At 37.9% G+C, this 21,973-nt stretch overlaps 1 protein-coding gene across 1 annotated transcript; it reads left to right on the forward strand.

Annotated features, from left to right (window-relative positions):
* The first annotated feature begins 9,711 nt into the window (after window positions 1-9,711).
* Window positions 9,712-21,752, forward strand: LOC109171513 (uncharacterized mitochondrial protein AtMg00810-like). Its single transcript, XM_019320540.1, has 3 exons — window positions 9,712-10,048; window positions 21,448-21,535; window positions 21,737-21,752. Exons 1-3 carry the CDS (start codon window positions 9,712-9,714, stop codon window positions 21,750-21,752), a joined length of 441 nt encoding a protein of 146 aa, XP_019176085.1.
* The last annotated feature ends 221 nt before the right edge of the window (window positions 21,753-21,973 follow it).

Raw genomic sequence — 21,973 nt, forward strand, 5'->3', positions numbered from 1 at the left:
ATTCATCTGATAGAATTTATTTCTAGGATAAGTTTTTATATTCAAGCCTTCATAAATATTTTTCCGTTATGATCAAATGTCTTTCAGGCAATTTTGGAGTCTTGTGGCATGTGGGTGGACTTGGAGTAAATTCCTTCGAATTTATCCAATTTCTGATCATCTTGCTCTTTTGCTACATTGTGCTCCTTTGACTTGAACATCGTGCTCCTTTGACTTGAACATTGTGCTCTTTTTCGATACATTGTGCTTCTTAGACACCATTGTGCTTCTTAGACAACATTGTGCTCTTTTGGTGAGCATCGTGCTCCTTCGGACACATTGTGCTCTTTTGGTGAGCATCGTGCTCCTTCGGACACATTGTGCTCCTTTAGCACACATTGTGCTCTTTTGGTGAGCATCGTGCTCCTTCGGACACATTGTGGTCCTTTAGCACACATTGTGCTCTTTTGAGCACACATCGAGCTCCTTCAAAAAATCTGCCTTAGTAAAAACATAGGTCCTTGGGGGAATCGATCTCAGGTGTGATCGTTTAGATTAAGGACCTCTACCATTGCGTTGTTAAGCTCATCCGATCATTCCATGCAACGCCATTGCTTTATGCTTCTTTCACGGATGAATACTTGTAGGACCAAAATTAATTTCTCAAATTAATTTTGTTCTTCCTATGGTAGATTCCTTCTGATTTCAACATTCTGATTTATGATGCTTGTACTAAAGACCTAAAAACCAAGGGGATCTAAAGATACATTTGGCTCATCAAAACTTACAAAAATATTCCTATCATTAATTTCTATAAAAAAGTCTTAGGTTCGAACCCATCTCAATTAGAGTTGGCATAATTAGTAAACATATATTACGAATATGTTAAAACGTATTTTATATATATATACTAATCTACTATACTAATAAGAGCCCAAAAGAGTTAGGCCTATAATGGGTAGAAAAAATGGCGGTCAAATTTTTTAATCAATGAATGACTCAGATTAATCAGATTTTAATTTTTCCTTAAGATTTCCTAATTTATCCTTAATGAATATAATTATCCGTTAACTTTTCCGTTAAATATTATATTTTTCGTTAATTTCTGTTAGTTCACCGTTAACTTACTCATTGATTTTAATAAGAAAGGTCTTAGGTTCGAACCCCATCCCAATCAAAGTTGGCATAATTAGCACTCTATTTTACTCTTATTAAATAAAATAACAATTTAGTAGCTACAACAAAAAATAATACATATGCATTTCTTTAATTTAGAATTATGTGTCTACAATGTCTTTATTCAAAAAAAATTATTCATTATCAATCAATTAAATAAGAGAAATAATTTTATTAGTTATATTGTATTTATTTTTCTCCAATATAAAAATTCTTTACATTCAAATTCATCAATTAATTATATTCGCTACATTATCCCTACAATGTCTTTATTAAAAAAAATTATTCATTATCAATAAATTAATTAAGAGAAATAATTTTATTAGTTATATTGTCATTATATTTCTCCAATGTAAAAATTCTTTACATTCAAATTCATCAATTGATTATATTCACTACATTGTCTATTATCTTTTTTTGTGCACTATTTTTTAATTTAATATCAAAGTTATAATACAAAATAATGTTATATATTTATTTACCAAGTATTTTATTAATACCATGAAAAAATTAAAAAATATAATTAATAAAGCCAATCATATTAACTACTTTGAGGGATCTGTTGACAAGAGAGTATTCAATCACACAACAAATTGAAGTGAGAACTACCTCGCAATGTCCTTGTTTGACAATCAGCAGTTAGCGGTTAGTGTTAGTGGATTATATTAGCGGATTTGACCAGCGAATTATATCAACGGTTGTTAAAAAGATATTTGAAAGAATTAACTGTTTAGATTAACATGTAAAATGACCTAAGGGTATACATATATTTAATAATAATAATAATAATAATAATAATAATAATAATAATAATAATAATAATTGTTTTAAAAAATAAAAAAATAAAAAAAATAAAATTAAGCTAATCATATTAACTACTTGGGGGATTATTAACAAAAAGAGTATTCAAATCACACAACAAATTGAGGTGGGAAACTACCTCGCAATGTCCTTGTTTGGCAACCAGCAGTTAGCTCTTCATTATTAGTATATATTTAATATTTTATGCCCTAATTTGTATTTGCTCTCCCTTATGTCCTGTATATGATTTCAACCATGCCTATACAATTATTTTATTGACAATTATAATCAATCTTCACTATATTATCTTACAATTGTAAACTTAGAATTACATATTTAAATACGCAAATTCAACATTCAATTATCACATGAACAATTCCAATATAATATTGCCTTGATATACTTTAAAGTACTTATTTAAAAAAAAAACATTGGGCATTATCTCAATCGCGCAATGCGCGTAAAAAGCTAGTATATATATATATATATATATATATATATATATATATATATATATATATATATATATATATATATATATATATATATATATATATATATATATAATTTTGGTCAAATAATTAGCCCGACTAAATACATAGCATTCAAAGTTGAGCATCAAAGATTATAAATCAGGAACTTTAAATATCATTTGATTTTCTGGCATTAAAAAAAATTAGTTTAAGTTTTTTTTTTTTTTTTTTTTTTTTTTTTTTTTCGTTTAATTAATCTTCTTTTGATTATTTAGAACAAAACTTAATATTCCAATTATGCTTTTGCATTATTTGAATGATTTAGGTCATTATAGTATTAATATTATTTGTATGTATTTTTTATAATGGTATAATTGTACATTACTTTACAAATATTATACTATTATTTTTTTATCGGACAAAATTGTTCTTACATCATTGTCAGACCTGGGCGACCTAACTACTAAGTTGTTGATCATAAATACAATTACACTTGGACTCTAAAATGGTACGACCATTTTTCAAAGAACTGAGAATGTTGACATCCACTGGCTCCAATGGAATAAGTTTACACATCATAATATTATCAAATGCATGAAAACTTCTAAATAAATTTGTAAGTTAATTTAATTTTTACTATATCATTATAACAATATCTATTGTGACCATATATTTTGAATTATTTATTATCAATTGACAGCAATTGTAGCAATTGTCATTGATAAATTCTCAAAACAATTTGTCTCCACAACGAACGAAAATTAAAAAAAAATTAATGATTTCATTATTGTTGATGAAAAGTATGTATGCCACTTTATTAAATTATTAAATTAAATAAATTAGTAGCTGCAACGAAAAATAATATATATGCATTTAATTAATTTAGAATTAGATGTTTATAATGCCTTTATTTTAAAAAATTATTCATTATAACAAATTTAAAAAGAGATATAATTTAATTAGTTATATTATCTTTATTTTCTACAATTCAAAGATTCCTTACCGTCAAATTTATTAATTTACTAGTTTTTTACGCGTTTTGCGCAAATGGAATAATGTCCAATGATTATTTTTAAATAAGTATTTCAAAGTATATCAATGCAATATTATATCGGAGATGTTCATGTATAAGTAAATAAATATTGAATTTGGTTATTTAAATTAGTAATTTAAAGTATATAAATCCAAGATAATATAGAGTTTTTTCCCAAAATGGTCCCTCGACTATCGCTTATTCTCAATTTTGCATTTCGACTTTTAATTGCACCTAATGTGGTCCCTTGACTTTTAAAAACTCCCCCAAATTGGTCCTCCGTTAGAAATTCCGTCTATTGAGTGTTAAAATGAAGGGCATTTTTGTCCGTTTACCTATTATATGCCTAATATACTCTGAAAAATAGTCGAGGGACCATTTTGGGAATAGTCGAGGGACCATTTTGGGAAAAATTCATTTATTTATTTTCATTTTTTTAAGACTATCATATTAGAATTTCTATAGATTTTTTTTCTTACAAATATAAATAGATTTTAAACTTTCTCTACAATTTTTTCCTTCTGTCTAAACATACAAACTTTTCCTCTATCCCTATCAAGTTTTACAATAAGTTTCGTACTTTGGTAAACAAGTTTAACTTTCAAATTTAAGTTTATTAATATTCATATATAAAATACAAACAAACTTCAAAATGACAAGAACTTGTAATATTGAAAAATGATGAGGCTTTAGGTTTAGAATTGCTTATTTTCTGCTAATTATTTTTGCATTTGGTTTATTTTACTTGTCCTTTAACACATAAAATTGATAGCCATAGTTGTAGACTCTCTTTAGCATGATGTACTTCTTGGTAGATAGGCATTTGGAAATGGTAGTTATGATTTGTACTAACTTTGGAATGAAACTAATGGCCTTGCAAGTTAAGGTAAGCCAACTTTTCAAAAATATTTTCTAAGATTTTGTCATTGACCGAGAAGTGACGCGTACTTCTCAGTTCCAAGAAGTGCTAGAAGCATAGCGATTGATTGTAAAAATAATAATTTTATTTACAAAGGCATACTGACCGAGAAATGAAGCGTACATTTTGGGTGTCTAAACTGATAAAAATAGTAATGTTATTTTTATTGGTAAGAATAATATTTAATGTGATACATAGTGATTGATTGTCTATTGAAGTGTGTGTGTGTGTGTGTGTGTGTGTGTGTGTGTGTGTGTGTATATATATATATATATATATATATATGTGTGTGTGTGTGTGTGTGTGTGTGTGTGTGTGTGTGTGTGTGTGTGTGTGTGTGTGTGTGTGTGTGTGTGAACATAAAAAGTATATGAGTATTATATTTTTGAAACTTACGGAACTTATTGTAAAACTTGATAGGAATAGAGGGAAGTTGGTATGTTTAGATAGAAGGAAAAAAATTGTAGAGAAAGTTTAAAATTTTGACTTTTGATTGTGAATTTTAACTATTTATATTTGTAAGAAAAAAAAATGTATAGAAATTCTAATTTGATAGTCTTAAAAAAATAGAAATAAACAAAAATGAAATAAATAAATGAGTTTTTCCCAAAATGATCCCTCGACTATTCCCAAAATGGTCCCTCGACTATTTTTCAGAGTATATTAGGCATATAATAGGTAAACGGACGAAAATGCCCTTCATTTTAACACTCAATAGACGGAATTTCTAACGGAGGACCGATTTGGGGGAGTTTTTAAAAGTCAGGGGACCACATTGGGTGCAATTAAAAGTCGAAATGCAAAATTGAGAATGAGCGATAGTCAAGGGACCATTTTGGGAAAAAACTCAGATAATATATGAGAGATTGATTATATTGTCACTAAAATAAATGTTTGCAACTTTGTAATAACGCTAGTCTAAATACTTAATCTAAAAATGATAGTCCAAATAAATACTACTTTTGGTTTAAATTTCTATAATTCTTTTTAATCTCTTTTGGGTAGCATTGTCATTGTCTTCATCTTCAGTACATGTTTGTTTTTTTTTTTTTTTTTTTTTTTTTTTTTTTTTTTTTTTTAATTGGTAGTGTATCATGTGCAATTGGATTATTGGTGGTAGCATAGATGGATTCATCGTGCAATGAGATGGTGTAGGAAGCTTTAGATTTGCCTTCTTGTGTATATGATAAGATCTTAGTTGTACTATTAATTCTTTATCTTACAAGCACCTATTGATATTTGGCAGTGGTAGTTTTTCCCTACACATGTTTCATGCGTTGTGAGATGTGTGTCGTAGGTTATCATGTGAAAGTATTGAACAAAATATTAATATTTATTATATTTGTATAAAATACTTTGTAAATAAATATATATAACATATTTTGTATTATAACTTTAATATTTAATTACAAGATAATGTAAAAAGAACAATGAACAATATAGTGAATATAATAAATTAATAAATTTGAAAGTAATGAATCTTTGAATTGTAGAAAATAAAGATAATATAACTAATGAAATTATATTTCTTTTAAATTTTTTATAATGAATAATTTTTTTAAATAAAGACATTATAGACATCTAATTCTAAATTAATTAAATGCGTATGTATTATTTTTTGCTGTAGCTACTAATTTATTTAATTTAATAAGAGTAATAAAGTGGCATACATACTTTTTATCAACAATAATGAAATCATTGATTTTTTTTTTTTAATTTACATTCGTTGTTGAGACAAATTGTTTTGAGAGTTTGTCAATGACAATTGTTACAATTCCTGTCAATAAAGGATGATAATAAATAATTCAAAATATATAGTTACAATGGATATTGTTATAATGATATAGTAAAAATTACTTACAAATTTCTTTAAACGTTTTTATGCATTGATAAAATTCTGATGTGTAAACTTGTTCAATTGGAGCCAGTGGAATGTCAACATTGTCAATTCTTTGGAAAATGGTCCTACCGTTTTAGAGTACAAGTGTAATTGTATTTATGATCAACAACTTTGTAGTTAGGTCGCGCAGTGTTAGTAATATAAATGTTTGTATTTATTTTATACTATATAGTTTGTACTTGTGGTAGAGACTTTGTCTAATTAGCTATAGCCTACAGAGTAGGAGTATTGTGTATAGGACTCTCATTCTGAGTTGAATTGAATTGGTTTTCACATTCTCGTAATCTAATCTGGTATCAGAAGCGTAAGGTTAGATCCTCTTTTCACCATACACTCTCCCCGCAAAATCTGATGGCTTATTCGTCCAGTGAACGCACCATAACCACCACCTTAGGCGTACCTCCGGCGTCCGTAAACTCCCTCACGGCGGCCCATCATTTTGTTTCAATAAGGCTGACGATGAGGAACTATTTATTTTGGCGCACTCAAATAGTGCCGTTCCTTCGCGGCCAGGGCTTACTCGGCTACGTCTACGGCCGGATTCCGTATCCACCGGCGACCGTCGTTGTTGCCTCCACCACCGGCGACTCCACCACGACGAAGAACACCACCACTGATAACCCGGCGTATGAAGCATGGATCCAGCAGGACCAGACGATCCTCTCCACGATCGTCTCATCGTTATCCGACGAGGTTATGCACCTCTTCCACCCGTGCTCGCTGCCTGAGCCTGCTCGGGCAATTTCAGACTCTCCGTCAAGGTCCTGGATCTCCGGCCGAATACCTGGGCAGGTGTCAAATGATCGTGAAAGCTCTCTCCCTCACCGGCAGGCCTATCTCGCCGGACGAGCAGATTCTGTACGTTCTCCGGGGGCTCAGACCGGAGTTCCGTACGATGGCCAATTCTCTCACCGTTTCTGGAGCGCAGGTCTCGTTGTTGCAGCTCTCCGACTTCCTCCAGGCGCAGGAATTCATCCATGAGGATGACTTTGCCATCGTAGATTCCGCAGGTGGCAGCAACTCTCCGGCAGTGTACTATGCTGGACGCGGCAGACACGGCGGTGAGCAGTCGCAGGGTCGTAACTCCGGTGGGCGTGGTGGCCGGCAGAATCGAGGCAGGGGTAATCAGGGTCGGCAGGGCCGTGGTGGCGGTCCGAGATGTCAAATTTGTAGATCACACGGCCACACGGTCGTGTACTGCTACAAGTGGTACAATGACCGTCCGGCCGGTCACGCAAATGTAGCAGTCTCCGGCGAGAATTCGGCGCATGTGACACCTGATGTGTGGTACCCGGATACCGGGGCTACGTCTCACGCGACTCCGGATGATAAGATGATTGGCCACTCCGAAGCCTACACTGGCGGGGACGTTTTCAAAATCGGAAATGGTACAGGTTTGGATGTTTCACGTGTAGGGCATACTGTAATCCCATCTCGGTCTAAAAGTTTGTCAATGTCAAAAATCCTACAGGTTCCAAATTTAACGTTACCATTATTGTCAGTTTATCGTTTTACTAACGACAATGACGTTTATTTTGAATTTCACAAAAATTTGTTTCTTGTGAAAGATTGCAACATTTGGGCGGTTCTTCTTAAAGGTTTCACCTCCGGCGGCCTATACAAGTTATTGGTCCCACTATCTCCGTGTGCCTTTCTTACCGCTCGAGCATCATCTGAAGTGTGGCTCCAACGTTTAGGTCACCCCCATAATCAAGCTCTACAACGCGCCTTAAAACACTGTCCCGTCACTACAAATAAAACCAGTTTGTCAAAGTTGTGTACCGCGTGCCAACTCCGGAAATCAGCTCGTTTTCCTTTAGATAGGGTTTCAAGCACTAGTGATAATGTTTTAGATTTGATATATACGGACATTTGGGGTCCGTCTCCTGTAATTAGTGCTACTGGCTTTCGTTATTTCGTACTATTTGTAGATGACCATTCGCGTTATTGTTGGTTTTACCCATTACGGTTAAAATCAGATATATATAAAATATTTGATGTGTTCCGGGTGATGGTAGAACGACCTTTTTCGCGTTCTATCAAAGCCATACAGTCTGATTTAGGGGGTGAATACCGCCGTCTCCATAAAGTCTTCGAAAATCTAGTCATTACACACAGACAATCGTGTGCCTATACCCATGAACAAAACGGCTGTGTCGAACGTCGGAATAGACACATAGTCGAAACCGGCTTGACACTTCTAGCTGAAAGCTCAACCCCACAAATATATTGGGATTATGCCTTCGAAACAGCCACCTATTTAATCAACTGTCTACCATCCTTCGCTATAAACTATGAGAATCCACATTATCGTGTCTATAAAACACAACCTCCGTACACCTTCTTTCATGTATTCGGGTGTCGCTGTTACCCATATCTTCGGCCTTACAATCGGCACAAGATAGAGTATCGGTCAACACCCTGTGTCTTCCTAGGTTACCCAGTCTCTTTTAGGGGATATCGGTGTATGGACCCTATCACGGGGAAGATCTTTATCTGCCGCCATGTTCGGTTTGATGAGTCCATTTTTCCTTTTGCTCTACAGGCATCTGTTCAGACTCCCGTGAGTCCTACTACAACACCCTGGGGAGCCGGGCCAGTTGTAGTCGCCACGCAATCAACACCCCTAGCCGTGGAGTTACCTACGGCGCAGGAACCAGGCCCACTGGCCATAACAGCTCCACCAGATACTCGTGTCACCACGGGCCCACCTGCTCGGGCTCGTAGGGGCCGGGGCCAGGGCAAGCCTCAAGTCCCGCATGCTATGCGCACTCGGCACAAGACACAAGGTCATGATGAAGAGTTTTTTGCTCTTATTGCGACTGTTGATCCGACCTTTTACTCTTAGGCCGTAGGGCACCCACAGTGGCGGGATGCCATGGATCAGGAATTCAATGCCCTATTACATAACAACACCTAGGAACTCACCCCGGCTACGCCACACATGAACATCATTGGTTGCAAATGGGTTTTTCGGACCAAACGCAAAGCCGATGGTTCAGTTGAGCGCAATAAGGCGCGTCTAGTAGCCAAAGGGTTCAATTAGGTTGTGGGTGAAGATTTCTTTGACACCTTCAGTCCGGTAGTCAAACCGACCACCGTTCGCATACTTTTTTCTCTTGCTATTTCTAACAGGTGGACCCTACGGCAACTGGATGTTCACAACGCTTTCTTAAATGGACATCTTGCTAAAACCGTATATATGAAGTAGCCACCTGGCTATGAGGACCCGGCTAGACCGAATCATGTCTGTCATCTTCAACGGTCGCTATACGGACTAAAACAAGCGCCACATGCTTGGTTCAAACGGCTGCATGATTTTTTGATCTCCACAGGGTTCTTGGCATCCAAAACCGATGTCTCACTTTTTCACTATACTTCTGGAGATTCACGCGTTTTTCTCTTAGTCTATGTCGACGACATTATAATGATGGGCAATGATACGGGCTTGGTTACCACCTTACTACACCGATTAGCCACGACTTTCAAGATCCAAGATTTGGGGACACCAAGCTTCTTTCTAGGGATCGAGGCTCTCACAATTGGCGACAGTTTTCAGCTCTCTCAGCGCCGGTATATGCAAGATATTCTATCCCGCTCTGGCATGACGAATTGCAAGGCCTTGGCTACATCGGCTTTGGTTACTCAACCGGCAACTCCGTCAACCGATCCGTTCGAGAATCCCATGCAGTACCGTCGCATTGTTGGGGCTCTGCAGTACCTCACCATCAGTCGTCCAGATCTAGCGTATTCAGTTAACAGGTTGTGTCAGTTTATGCATTCTCCCACAGATGATCATTGGAGTCTCCTAAAGAGGGTTTTTCGGTGTAACATCCCGTGTTACGACCCCTAAAAGGCTAAAACCAATTAATCAATTGCCCAAAAGAAAGAATTAAATTACAATAATTAATTAGGAAAAGACCCACCATAGTCCGTGGGCCCTCATCTCTAAACCCAACCCCTAGTCCTAAAAGGAATAGAGTTAGCAAGCTTATAGTATTTGGACCCTAAGTAAGACTCTTAGATATATAAATAGGGAACATAGGAGGCACCTAGAACCCCCCCACCACAATAATCTCTCACCACACCAAGAATTCCAAGAATTCCCCTAGGAGGAATCAAGAAGGAAGAAAGCTTAAAGAAAGACCCTTCATAGCCAAGGAATTAATTAAGGCTAAGAGGTAACCCATGTCTCAACAAAACCTATTTTCATAGCTATGATTCCCCTCTTAGGATTTCCCCCATATTCTTGTGTGTTGATGATTCGTTATATTGATCTTGGTAATTGGTGTTATGATTCCATGGGTGATCTTGATGATCTTGAAGGTATTAAGAGGTTCTTGGTGATTATATGGTGTTCTTGATGATTATATGATGTTCTTGATGTTTATGTGATATTCCTACCGAATCTTGATATTAGAAGATGAATTGTGTTCTTGTTGATTTAAAAGTAATTAGAACCCTAGGTTGTATCGTGGAACTCGTATGGTATTGTTCTTGGTATATTGGGTGGGAATTCGTATGTTTGGGTGTTGATTATGTTTAGAAAAGCATGATAGGTTATGTGCCGTATGTTCTTGCGTTTGAATCCATTAATTGTCTACGTATTGTTGTCAATTGCGTTTGAAAGTGTCTAAGCATGGTTCCGGGTACCACAAAGGTTCCTGGGGCGTTTTTGGTGAAAAGGAGTCAGTGGGGGGTAGGGGACCCGCCACCTACCCGCGGCCAACATGGGCAACACCGGCAGCGGGCAGCTGCCCGCCGGGCACCCGCTGCCCGGAATCACGCCACCGGCGGGCAGCCGGCGGGTGAACCCTCACCCACCGGCTACCCTCTGGAAAATACCCCACATCGGGATTTCGGCTTCCCCGTTTGATGTTCCCCCGACCCCCGGGGTGTCCCAACGGACTCCGTCTATTGTGCCTATGTCTAGTTTGATATTTCGGGTACCGTTCGTAGGTTGTATGAGTCTTATATATCGCATGCTAGTTGAATTGGTATCCCGTTGACCTAGGTAAGAGAAGTATGCACCCCTTAGGATTATTCTTAGCATGTGAAGGATCACGCATAGGTTTTGTTATACGTTTTCTCCCCCTTCCTAATGTGTTAATGTGGGTTGGATGTGCTTGCTATGTGTTATGTGTGCATGATACCCCAATCCGGTTGCGATCGGATTGGTTATTCCTGAGCTGCGGTTCAGAAGCTGGCTGCGGTCAGATTTACACTCTCGGGCTGCGGTCCACCGTTTGGTTGCGATCAAACGTTTTACATGAGCTGCGGTTCATATTTCATGGCTGCGGTCAGATGACATACTCTTGGGCTGCGGTCCACTGTTTGGTTGCGATCAAACTATGATGAGCTGCGGTTCATCGGTCGGTTGCGATCGACCCCCCCGTGTTGCGATACGGGGCAGGGTGCTGCGGGGCCGTGTCAGAGCTATATGCGCTGACCCTCATGTATGGGCATGCGATTGGTCCTGTGGCGCCAACAAAGTGTGCTTATGTGAGGAGATATGGATAAGATGTTGTTATGTGTGTTTTGAGAACGTGACTATAGGATTTATGCTAGCAACTGTATATGCTTGGTTATGTGCTTGTCTCTATCTATCGTGCCTGTTCTCCATGCTGGAAAACTGTATATGCTTGGTATAACTGTTGAATGTGCTTATCCCTATCTGTCGAGTCTATTCCCTATTTTGAAAGCTAGAGTCTCTTAGGATATCCCTTCATGCTTCGAAATGGTTTTCGTATATCTATGTATATATCTATATGTATTGTATTTCAACGCGTTGGAGTGGGTTACCAGCATCTCTCGCTGAACAGATATATTTGGCTTTCAGGCAGAGAAGAGTAGACACTGGAGCGCGCTAGAACCTTGAAGCATAGAAGTAGTTAATTTCCCTTTCGGCCTGCGTGCAATGATTATGTATTTACATTATTGAGGATAATAGTTAGTTAGCATGTGCACCTGAGTTCTCTAGCTCAGGTGTGGCATAGCACCCGGTACTCTTCATGTTATGTTTGGGAATTAATGAGATTTCACCTTTATTATATAAGCTTCAAAAGTTTCAAAATTTTGGGGTGTTATAGTTGGTATCAGAGCCTAAGTTTGACCCTAGGATAAGACTGCTAAGGCAGACCTTAGGACATAGACTTGAACTTTAGGTACTTAGGGACATAGGATTCAGGAATCCTAGGACGCGCGGTGAGACTGTGAAACCTACACATAACCCCCCTCACTTTATCCCTCCCCTATCTAAAGAAACTTTTCCCCGCCTATCACATCGAAAGAAGAACACCAAGCTCTAATTTAACGTTCTTGTAAACATTGACCCAGAAAGACGACAGCATGGCACCAAACAGAAGACAATCAAGGACTCCAGAACCCGCCGCACACGACCCCCTGACCCAAACACTACAATAACTAACGCAAGTCGCCCAGGCACTAAGCGACGTAGCTCTTCGCAACAACAGGCCCCCGCCTCCTCCATCAAACGCGAACTCAGACGTCGCCCGACAAGTTTCAAACCACCGACCACCCACGTTCTCAGGAGAAGTGGACCCCGTGATCCTGGAAGAATGGATCCGGACCCTCGATAAAATTCTAGGGCTAGTGGAATGCCCAGAAGAACGTCGCGTGGAGATAGCCTCGTTCTACTTCGGACACGAGGCCGATCTCTGGTGGATCCACGAGGGGCCCGCTTACCAACAAGAACCAGGGTTCAACTGGGAAAACCTCAAAAGCGACTACGAGAACGATTCTACCCAACACACGTAAAAGCATCCATGTACGAAGAGTTCCTCCATTTGAAACAAGGGACAACTACCGTCATGGAATACCATAAACGATTCCTCGAACTAGCACGCTTCGCGCCAGAACTAGTCCCCACCGAGGTGACCAAAATAGAGAGATTCGTATCAGGCCTCAACTTCGAAGCCCGAAAAACACTAGTAGTAAGTAGACCTCGGACCCTCAACGAGGCTTACTCCAGTGCCGCAAATCTCTATCGAATCCAACTACTCCAACGTGGGGTTCAGGAACAGATACGTAAGAGAAACACCGGGGGTGGAGCGCCACCGGTGAAAAGGACGAGAAACGACACCAACACAAGACCGAGCAATCTGACCAACCAAAGGCCGCCCCTAGGGAACAACGGAGCTAACACAAGGAGCTTCCCTTGCCCGAAATGCAACAAAAGCCATAGAGGTAAAGACTGCATGGGCAATCCCTGGCGATGCTTCAACTGCGGTGAAGAGGGGCACAAGGCCTTCCAGTGCACTCAACCCCAAAGGCCACGCCCCACCACCATGGGTTAACACGGGGGCACCACCCACCAAGGAAACTACGGCGCTCCTGGGAAAATATTCGTCATGAGCCGCACCCAGGCCAACCTCGGGAACGAGGGCAATCTCGAGGAGGGGAACCTAACCCCAGAAGACGAGGATCGCGCAAACCCCGCGGAAGAAAACCAAGAAGACGAATTCTGTCTAGGATAAACCGGCAAATTCCTTGTAATCACCTTCGTAGTAAAACTACTTACTTAGCTCAATTACTTCGGAATTTTTATAAATAAAAGATTAGATCGAAATCCGATCCTACGTACAAAGATGAAACCAAAATTATACTACGAGACAAGCCTCCCACCACTAGAGGACGAAAGTGGGAAAAAGACAAAGGACCAAACCATAAAAAACCTAGTATTGCTAATAGGAATTGAACCCTTAACCTCCCATATACAAGACCAAGGTCTTGACTACTAAACTAAGAGTGTTTCTTGAAACCTCAAGGGAACACTTTCTTCTTAAAGCCCTACAAGTCCCTAAACCCACAAAAATCCCCAAATCAAAAACCCTTCTTCTTCTTCTTCTTCTTCTTCTTCTTCTTCTTCTTCTTCCTCTTCCTCACTTTCTCTCCTTCCCCTCCCACTCACCTCACCGCCCTTCCCCCACGCCGAGACCCAGGACCACCGTCCACCGCCCAGACCACGCCCCGCCGTACGCCGCCCTCGCCGCCGGAGAACACCCGCAACGCCAGCGCCGCCCGCCACCTACCCGAACTCCACCCGCTGCCACCACCGTCCGACGCCATCAAGGGCCGCCACTCCACCTCGCCAAGCCGACACCGGAGCCCAGTCGCCGCCGCCTCCCTCGCAACGAAGAAAGTCGCACCATCGGAAAAGCACCGGAGCCCCGCCGCAGCCTCGCCGGAAAAATCGCCGGAAAATTCGCCGTCAAGTGAAGCTTCACAATGCCAAAGAAACCCCTCGGGACCCGTACATCGGAATGGAGCAACATCGGTTACACCGTGATCGGAGGTAAAGCCCTTGAACCCGACCAATTTTCTCCGGAATTGGTTGATATGCTTAACCACCAAGGGCATTTGGATACGTATCTCACCATCAAGGGGGATACGTACCCCGAATTGGTGAAAGAATTCTATCAACACCTAGTGGCCACCAAACGGGGTGATAAGCTAGAAATCGCCACCAAGGTCCGCGGCAAGGAAATTATACTCTCCGAAGCCCGTTTGGCCAAGCTGTAACACCCCAGATTTTCAAGACATTTTAAGCTTATATAATAAAGGTAATATCTCATTACATCCCAAAGTATATCATAAGTGTACGGGGTGCTATGCCACACCTGGGCTAGAGAACCCAGGTGCACAGGCTGTCTAACTAATATCCATTGAAACACAATGCATAATATGGCACGCAGGCCGAAAGGGAAACTACTCTACTTCTACGCTCCAGTTCTAGCGCGCTCCAGTGCTCTAGTCCTCTGTGCCTGAAAGCCAAATATATCTGTTCAGCGAGAGATGCTGGTAACCCACTCCAACGCGTTGAAATACAATACATATAGAGATATATATAGATATACGAAAACCATTTTGAGCATGAAGATATACCCTACGAACACTAGCTTTAAAACTGGGAATGACTCGACAGATAAGGCCAGACACAAGCACAGTTATAACGAGCATATGCAGTTCACAACAGATAAGGCAGATAAGGCAAAGCATAAACAATGATCATAACCCAACATGAACAATCCCCAATATAAATCCCATAGTCACATCCCCCAAGACACTCGTAATCACAACTCGTCCATGTCACAACACATAACACACTTTGTTGGCGCCACAGGACCAATCGCATGCCCATACATGAGGGTCAGCGCATATAGCTCTGACACGGCCCCGCAGCACCCTGCCCCGTATCGCAACACGGAGGGGTCGATCGTAACCGACCGATGAACCGCAGCTCATCATAGTGTTTGATCGCAACCAAACAGTGGACCGCAGCCCAAGAGAATGTCATCTGACCGCAGCCAGGAAAAAGGACGAACCGCAGCTCGTATAGAAACGTTTGATCGCAACCAAACGGTGGACCGCAGCCCAAGGGTATCAATCTGACCACAGCCAGCTTCTGAACCGCAGCTCAGGATAACCAATCCGATCGCAACCGAATTGGGGTAACACACACATAACACATAGCAAGCACATGCAACCCACATTACACATTAGGAAGGGGGAGAAAACGTATAACAAAACCTATGCGTGATCCATCACTTACTAAGAATAGTCCTAAGGGGTTCATACTTCTTCCACCTAGGTCAACGGGATACCAATTCAACTAGCATGCAATATAATAGACTCATAAACCTACGAACGGTACCCGAAACATCAAACTAGACATAGGCATGATAAACGAAGTCCGTTGGGACACCACGGGGAACGGGGAACATCAAACGGGGAAGCCGGGGTCCCGGGTGGGACAATTTTCCAGCGGGTAGCCGGTGGGTGGGGGCCACCCGCCGGTTGCCCGCCGGATTCTACTGTTCCGGGCTGCGGGTCGCCGGCGGGCAGCTGCCCGCCCGCCGGCCACCCGCTGCCGGGCGGTGTTTTACGGCCATGGGTAGGTGGCGGGTCCCCTACCCCCCACTGACTCTTTTCATCACTTTTCGCCCCGGGAGCCGTTGTGGAACCCGAAACCATGCTTAGACACTTTTCAACGCAATTAACGACAACACGTAGACAATTAACGAATCAAATACAAGAAACGAACGGCACATAACCTATCATGCTTTTCTAAACATAATGAACACCCAAACATGCGATTTCCCCACCCGATAATCCAAGAACAAGATTATACGATACAACCTAGGGTTCCAATCACTTTTATATCAACAAGAATACGGTTCGTCTTCTAATTGCAAGATTCGGTAAGAATAACACATAAACATCAAGAGCATCACACAATTATCAAGAACGACACATAACCATCAAGAACTCCATATAATCATCAAGAATTCCATAATCATCAAGAATCTCCCAATATCAAGATTATCAAGATCTCTCATGGGATCATCACATCAAACATCAATAATAATCATCATATCTCGCCAATACACAATAATATGGGGGAAACCCTAAGGGGGAATCATAGCTATGAAAATAGGTTTTGTTGAGACATGGGTTACCTCTTAGCCTTAATTAATTCCTTGGCTACGAAGGATCTTTCTTTAAGCTTCCTTGCTTTCTTGATTTCTCCTAAGGGGATTCTTGGAGCTCTTTTGGGGTGGTGGGGCGTTATTCTTGTGGGAGGTTCTAGGTGCCTCCTAAGTCCCCTATTTATATATTTAGGAGTCCTAATTAGGAACTAATATTATAGGCTCGCTAATTCTATTCCTTTTGGAACTAAGGATTGGGCTTAGGGGTTGGGTTTATATATGAGGGCCCATGGACTATGGTGGACCTTTTTCCCTAATTAATCATTATGATTTATTCTTTCTCTTGTGCTATTGATTAATTAATTAAATGGTTTTAGGGGCCGTAACACGGGGTGTTACACTAGCTCTTGAAATTGACCACCACGGGTGTGTCAAACTACGACCGAAAGGGGTGGATTGATACCCAAACCACGGGGTACAAAGACTATCTCAGGTACCTACTCGGGAGGGAGGAAGGATTCACCTCGGCCACACGCCCGAATAGGAAGTGGCTATCGGCGGAGCAAAAGATATTGGTTATGATTGTAACCGATAGCCTCTTGCCCACAAACAATAAGAGCAAGGACGTGGGGAGTTTAGAGTGCACTTTTGATCGGAAGTCCACCAGTGGGTATGCGGTCTTCCTCGGGGACAACCTGGTTTCTTGGGTTTCCCGCAAGCAGCGCACAGTGGCTAGATCGTCGACGGAAGCAGAGTACAAGGGCCTGGCAGATGTTGCAGCCGAGGTCACTTGGGTTGTCTCTTTGCTACGTGAACTAGGACTACACTCGGGCAAGCCGGCAACGCTGTGGTGTGATAATCTCGGGGACACATACTTAGCGGCTAATCCAGTATTCCACGCTCGAACGAAGCATGTTGAGATTGATTACCAGTTTGTTCGAGACAAAGTCGCGTCTGGGGACTTTATTGTCAGTTTCGTTTCAACGAAGGAGCAGCTTGTCGATATCTTCACCAAGCCACTACCAGGACCGCGTTTTCAACTACTACGAGACAAGCTCAATGTTGTCACCCTCCAACCTTGTGCTTGAGGGGGTGTGTTAGTAATATAAATGTTTGTATTTATTTTATACTATATAGTTTGTACTTGTGGTAGAGACTTAGTCTAATTAGCTATAGCCTACAGAGTAGGAGTATTGTGTATAGGACTCTCATTCTCTGTCTGAGTTGAATTGAATTGGTTTTCACATTCTCGTAATCTAATCGTCTGACAATGATGTAAGAACAATTTTGTTCGATAAAAAAAAATAATAGTATAATATTTGTAAAATAATGTACAATTGTACCATTATAAAAATACATACAAAAAATATTGATACCATAACGAACTAAATCATACCAATAATGCAAACGTATAATTGAAATATTAAGTTTTGTTCTGATCTAAATAATCAGAAGAAGATTAATTAAACGAAAAAAAAAAAACTTAACCTAAACTTGTTTTTTTTTTTTTTTTTTTTTTTTTAAATGCATAAAATTCAAATGATTTTTAAAGTTCTTGATTTATAATCTTTGATGCTTAACTTTCAATGTTATGTATTTAGTCGAACTAATTATTTGACCAAAATTTATGTTAAATTTTATATTATATATCTTTTTAAAATATATTTTAACATATTCGTAGTATATGTTTAACAATTATGCCAACTCTAATTGGGAAGGGGTTCGAACCTAAGACCTTTCTTATAGAAATTAATGAGTAAGTTAAAAATAATAAATAGTTAATGGAATATTCCGTTACTAAAGTTTATATTAACGGAGTTTAGGTTATTTAATGGAAGAAAATAATATAATAGAGGGTAAATAAGGAAAATCATTAAAAATACTAAAATCAAAATAATATGAACCATTCATTTTAAGAAACAATACTATCGACATTTTTTTTATTCCAGTTAAGGGCCTAACATTATTGGCACTTATTAGAATTGTAGATTATGTTCACTACATTGTCCATTATCTTGTAATTGGAGCGTAATGCCCTGGACCCGTGTCCACCATGTGCATGGTGGAAACGTTGTACATTCATAATTTCTATACTGTAGATTCATAATTTCTATACTGTAGATTCATAATTTTTATACTGTAGATTCATAAAATTTATAATGTAGATTCATAATTTCTATAATGTAGATTCATAATTTTTATACTATAGATTCATAAAATTTATAATGTAGATTCATAATTTCTATACTGCACATTCATAATTTCTGTACTGTAGATTCATAATTTGATAACTATGTGTTCATAATTTGATAACTATACAATTTAGAAATTATGAATCTACATTACAAGAATTATGAATGTGCATTATAGAAATTGTGAATCTACATTATAAATTTTATGAATCTACAATTTAGAAATTATGAATCTACAGTATAGAAATTATGAATGTACAGTATATAAATTATGAATGTACAGCGTGTCCACCATGCACATGGTGGACACTGGTCCATAGCATAATTTGCCATTGTAATTAAATATCAAAGTTGTAATACAAAATATGTTATATATATTTACCAAATATTTTATACAAATATAATAAATATTAATATTTTGTTAACCTCTTAAAAATTAGTATTTTGTTCAATACTTTCACATGATAACCTACGATACACATCTCACAACAAATGAAACATATAGGGGAAAAACTACCACTACCAAATATCGGTGCTTGTAAGATAAAGAGTTCATAGTACAACTAAGATCACAGTCATATACACAGCAAGGAAAATCTAAAGTTTCCTAAACTATAATCTCATTGCACGATGTATCCCACTATGCTAGGCAAATTACGCTGTGGAACCGTGTCCACCTTGCAAGGTGGACACAGTTCCAAAACTGTTCATAATTATGAATATATAGTTCAAAAATTATGAACATATAGTTCTATAATTATGAACATAGAGTTTTGAACATAATTATGAACATATAGTTTTGTAATTATGAATATAGAGATTCAATAATTGTGAATATGAAGTTCAAAAATTATGAATATATAACTTTATAATTATGAACATATAATTAAGTAATTATGAACATAGAGTTCTGTAATTTTGAATATAGAGTTTAATAATTATGAATATGAAGTTCAAAAATAATGAATTATTACTTTATAATTATGAACATATTGTTCAGTAATTATGAACATAGAATCGTGTCCACCTTGCAAGGTGGACACGGTTCCACAGCATAACGATTACCTATGTTACCGCCAGTAACATGTACTGAAGATGAAGATAATAATAATGCTACCCAAAAGAGAATTAAGAAGAATTAGAGAAATTTAAATCAAAAGTAGTATTTATTTAAACAATCGCTTTTAGACTAAGTATTTAGACTTGCGTTATTACAAAGTTACAAACATTTATTTTAGTGACACTTATAATCAATCTCTCATATATTATCTTGCATTTATATACTTTAAATTACCGGTTTAAATAAACAAATGCAACATTTATTTACCTATGCATGACCATATCGTATATAATATTGCATTGATATATTTTGAAATAATTATTTAAAAATAATTATTTGGCATTATCCCATTCGTGCAAAGCGCGTAAAAAACTAGTATAAACATAAATGTGAAGTTTAACTATTAACTTAGACTTTTAGTTAAGATAAAACACATGCTCTAATTTGATATCAGAGTCAACCTCATGCAAGAGGTCAAGGGTTATGCTCGCACATGAGTTGGAGTGTTGAACTGTGACACCCCGAAAATCCTATCCTTTAAATAGGATTAATTGAATAATTAATCCTAAGTCATTCTTGTGGACTTTCTTATCAATTTTCCAAATTGATAGTGGGATGACTTAAATTGACCAACTCCTTGGTCAATTGATTTAAGTCAAAAGGGGGACCTTTGGCTTTGATGGTTGTACCTAACTCTTTGGGGTCTTCCTAAGCTTTTCTAGGGAAAGTAAGAGCATAATGGTCTTTTCCCATTTTCTTGGTCTTGAAGCCTTACCCAATCAAGCCTAAATCTCATTTCCCTACTTTGGCAAGAAAACATTTTTCTCTACCTTCTCTCTAAGAAAACTTGGCTTCCCCAAGCCAAGAAGAATCTCCTTCGTTGTGACACCCCGATTATTTTTGATAATATTATTTGATATTAATATCCTTCAAAATTATTTTCCTAATTATATATAATAACTAATTCCTAATTTCTTACACTAAATTATATATATTTGTTACGTGTGTATATATGTTAGTATGAACCTAAACTAAGATAAGTAAATATATATATATATATATATATATATATATATATATATATATATATATATATATATATATATATGCGTCAGCAAACTTAAATGCCTAATCTATATATATATAAAAGTAAAATCCTCCTACCAAGTTTTCCCCCCAAAACTTAGTGGCATTTTTGTAATAATAATAATAATAATAATAATAATAATAATAATAATAATAATAATAATAATAATAATGTTATTACCTCAACATTACCTTAAATAAATAAATTATTATTCTTTCCTTTTGAATTAGTATTTTCTACCTATAAATACAAACTTATAATTCTTCTAATCTCTAGCCTCCCCCATCAATCAAAGAATCTCAGACTTATTTTTCTGCTTTCTTTTCGTATAATTTTTTTTTTTATATTTTTCTAACTATATTCTCCAGTACTTCAATAGGTTTTGCAGGTTATATCTCTGGTATGAGCTTGAAGATACGTAAGGATGCTCTGCTTCAACAAAAGAAAATTGAGGAGGAAGAGCCTTGGTAATAGAACCCTAATGGTTTAGTTTTTATGAAAGATTGTAGAGATACGATCGAGAATAATAACGACGGTAAAATCAGATCTTCAACTTGACAATGATATATATATTTTAAGAGTCTACATTAAAAATATATAAGAGAGAACATACATGTTTATTAGATGTGTGAAAACTCTAATATTGTGAGTTGATATAATGATTGTAGGTATTTGGAGTGGTGATGAAGCAAAGAAGAAGAATGATTTGCCATGCAAGACAAATAAGGATTGTGTAGCTCCCTATCCTTTGAGTGTTTTTGCTATTGTGACCATCTTGATATTTTCTTTTTCTTTTTTAATTTAGTACACGACTGATGTATGATGCCATGCTATAGTTTGTTAAATACAAAGAATGCAGTCATCTCAAATCTATTTCGTTTCCCCCACATTGTACTATGTCGTAT

This window comes from Ipomoea nil, unplaced genomic scaffold, assembly GCF_001879475.1.
Source record: "Ipomoea nil cultivar Tokyo-kokei standard unplaced genomic scaffold, Asagao_1.1 scaffold0319, whole genome shotgun sequence".
Taxonomy (NCBI): domain Eukaryota; kingdom Viridiplantae; phylum Streptophyta; class Magnoliopsida; order Solanales; family Convolvulaceae; genus Ipomoea; species Ipomoea nil.

Coding starts and splice junctions, on each gene's coding strand:
- LOC109171513 (XM_019320540.1), top strand. CDS start 9,712: ATGGGCAATGATACGGGCTTGGTTACCACCTTACTACACCGATTAGCC. Junction 10,049..21,447: donor GTATTCAGTTAACAGGTTGT/GTCAGTTTATGC, acceptor GTACTTCAATAG/GTTTTGCAGGTTATATCTCT.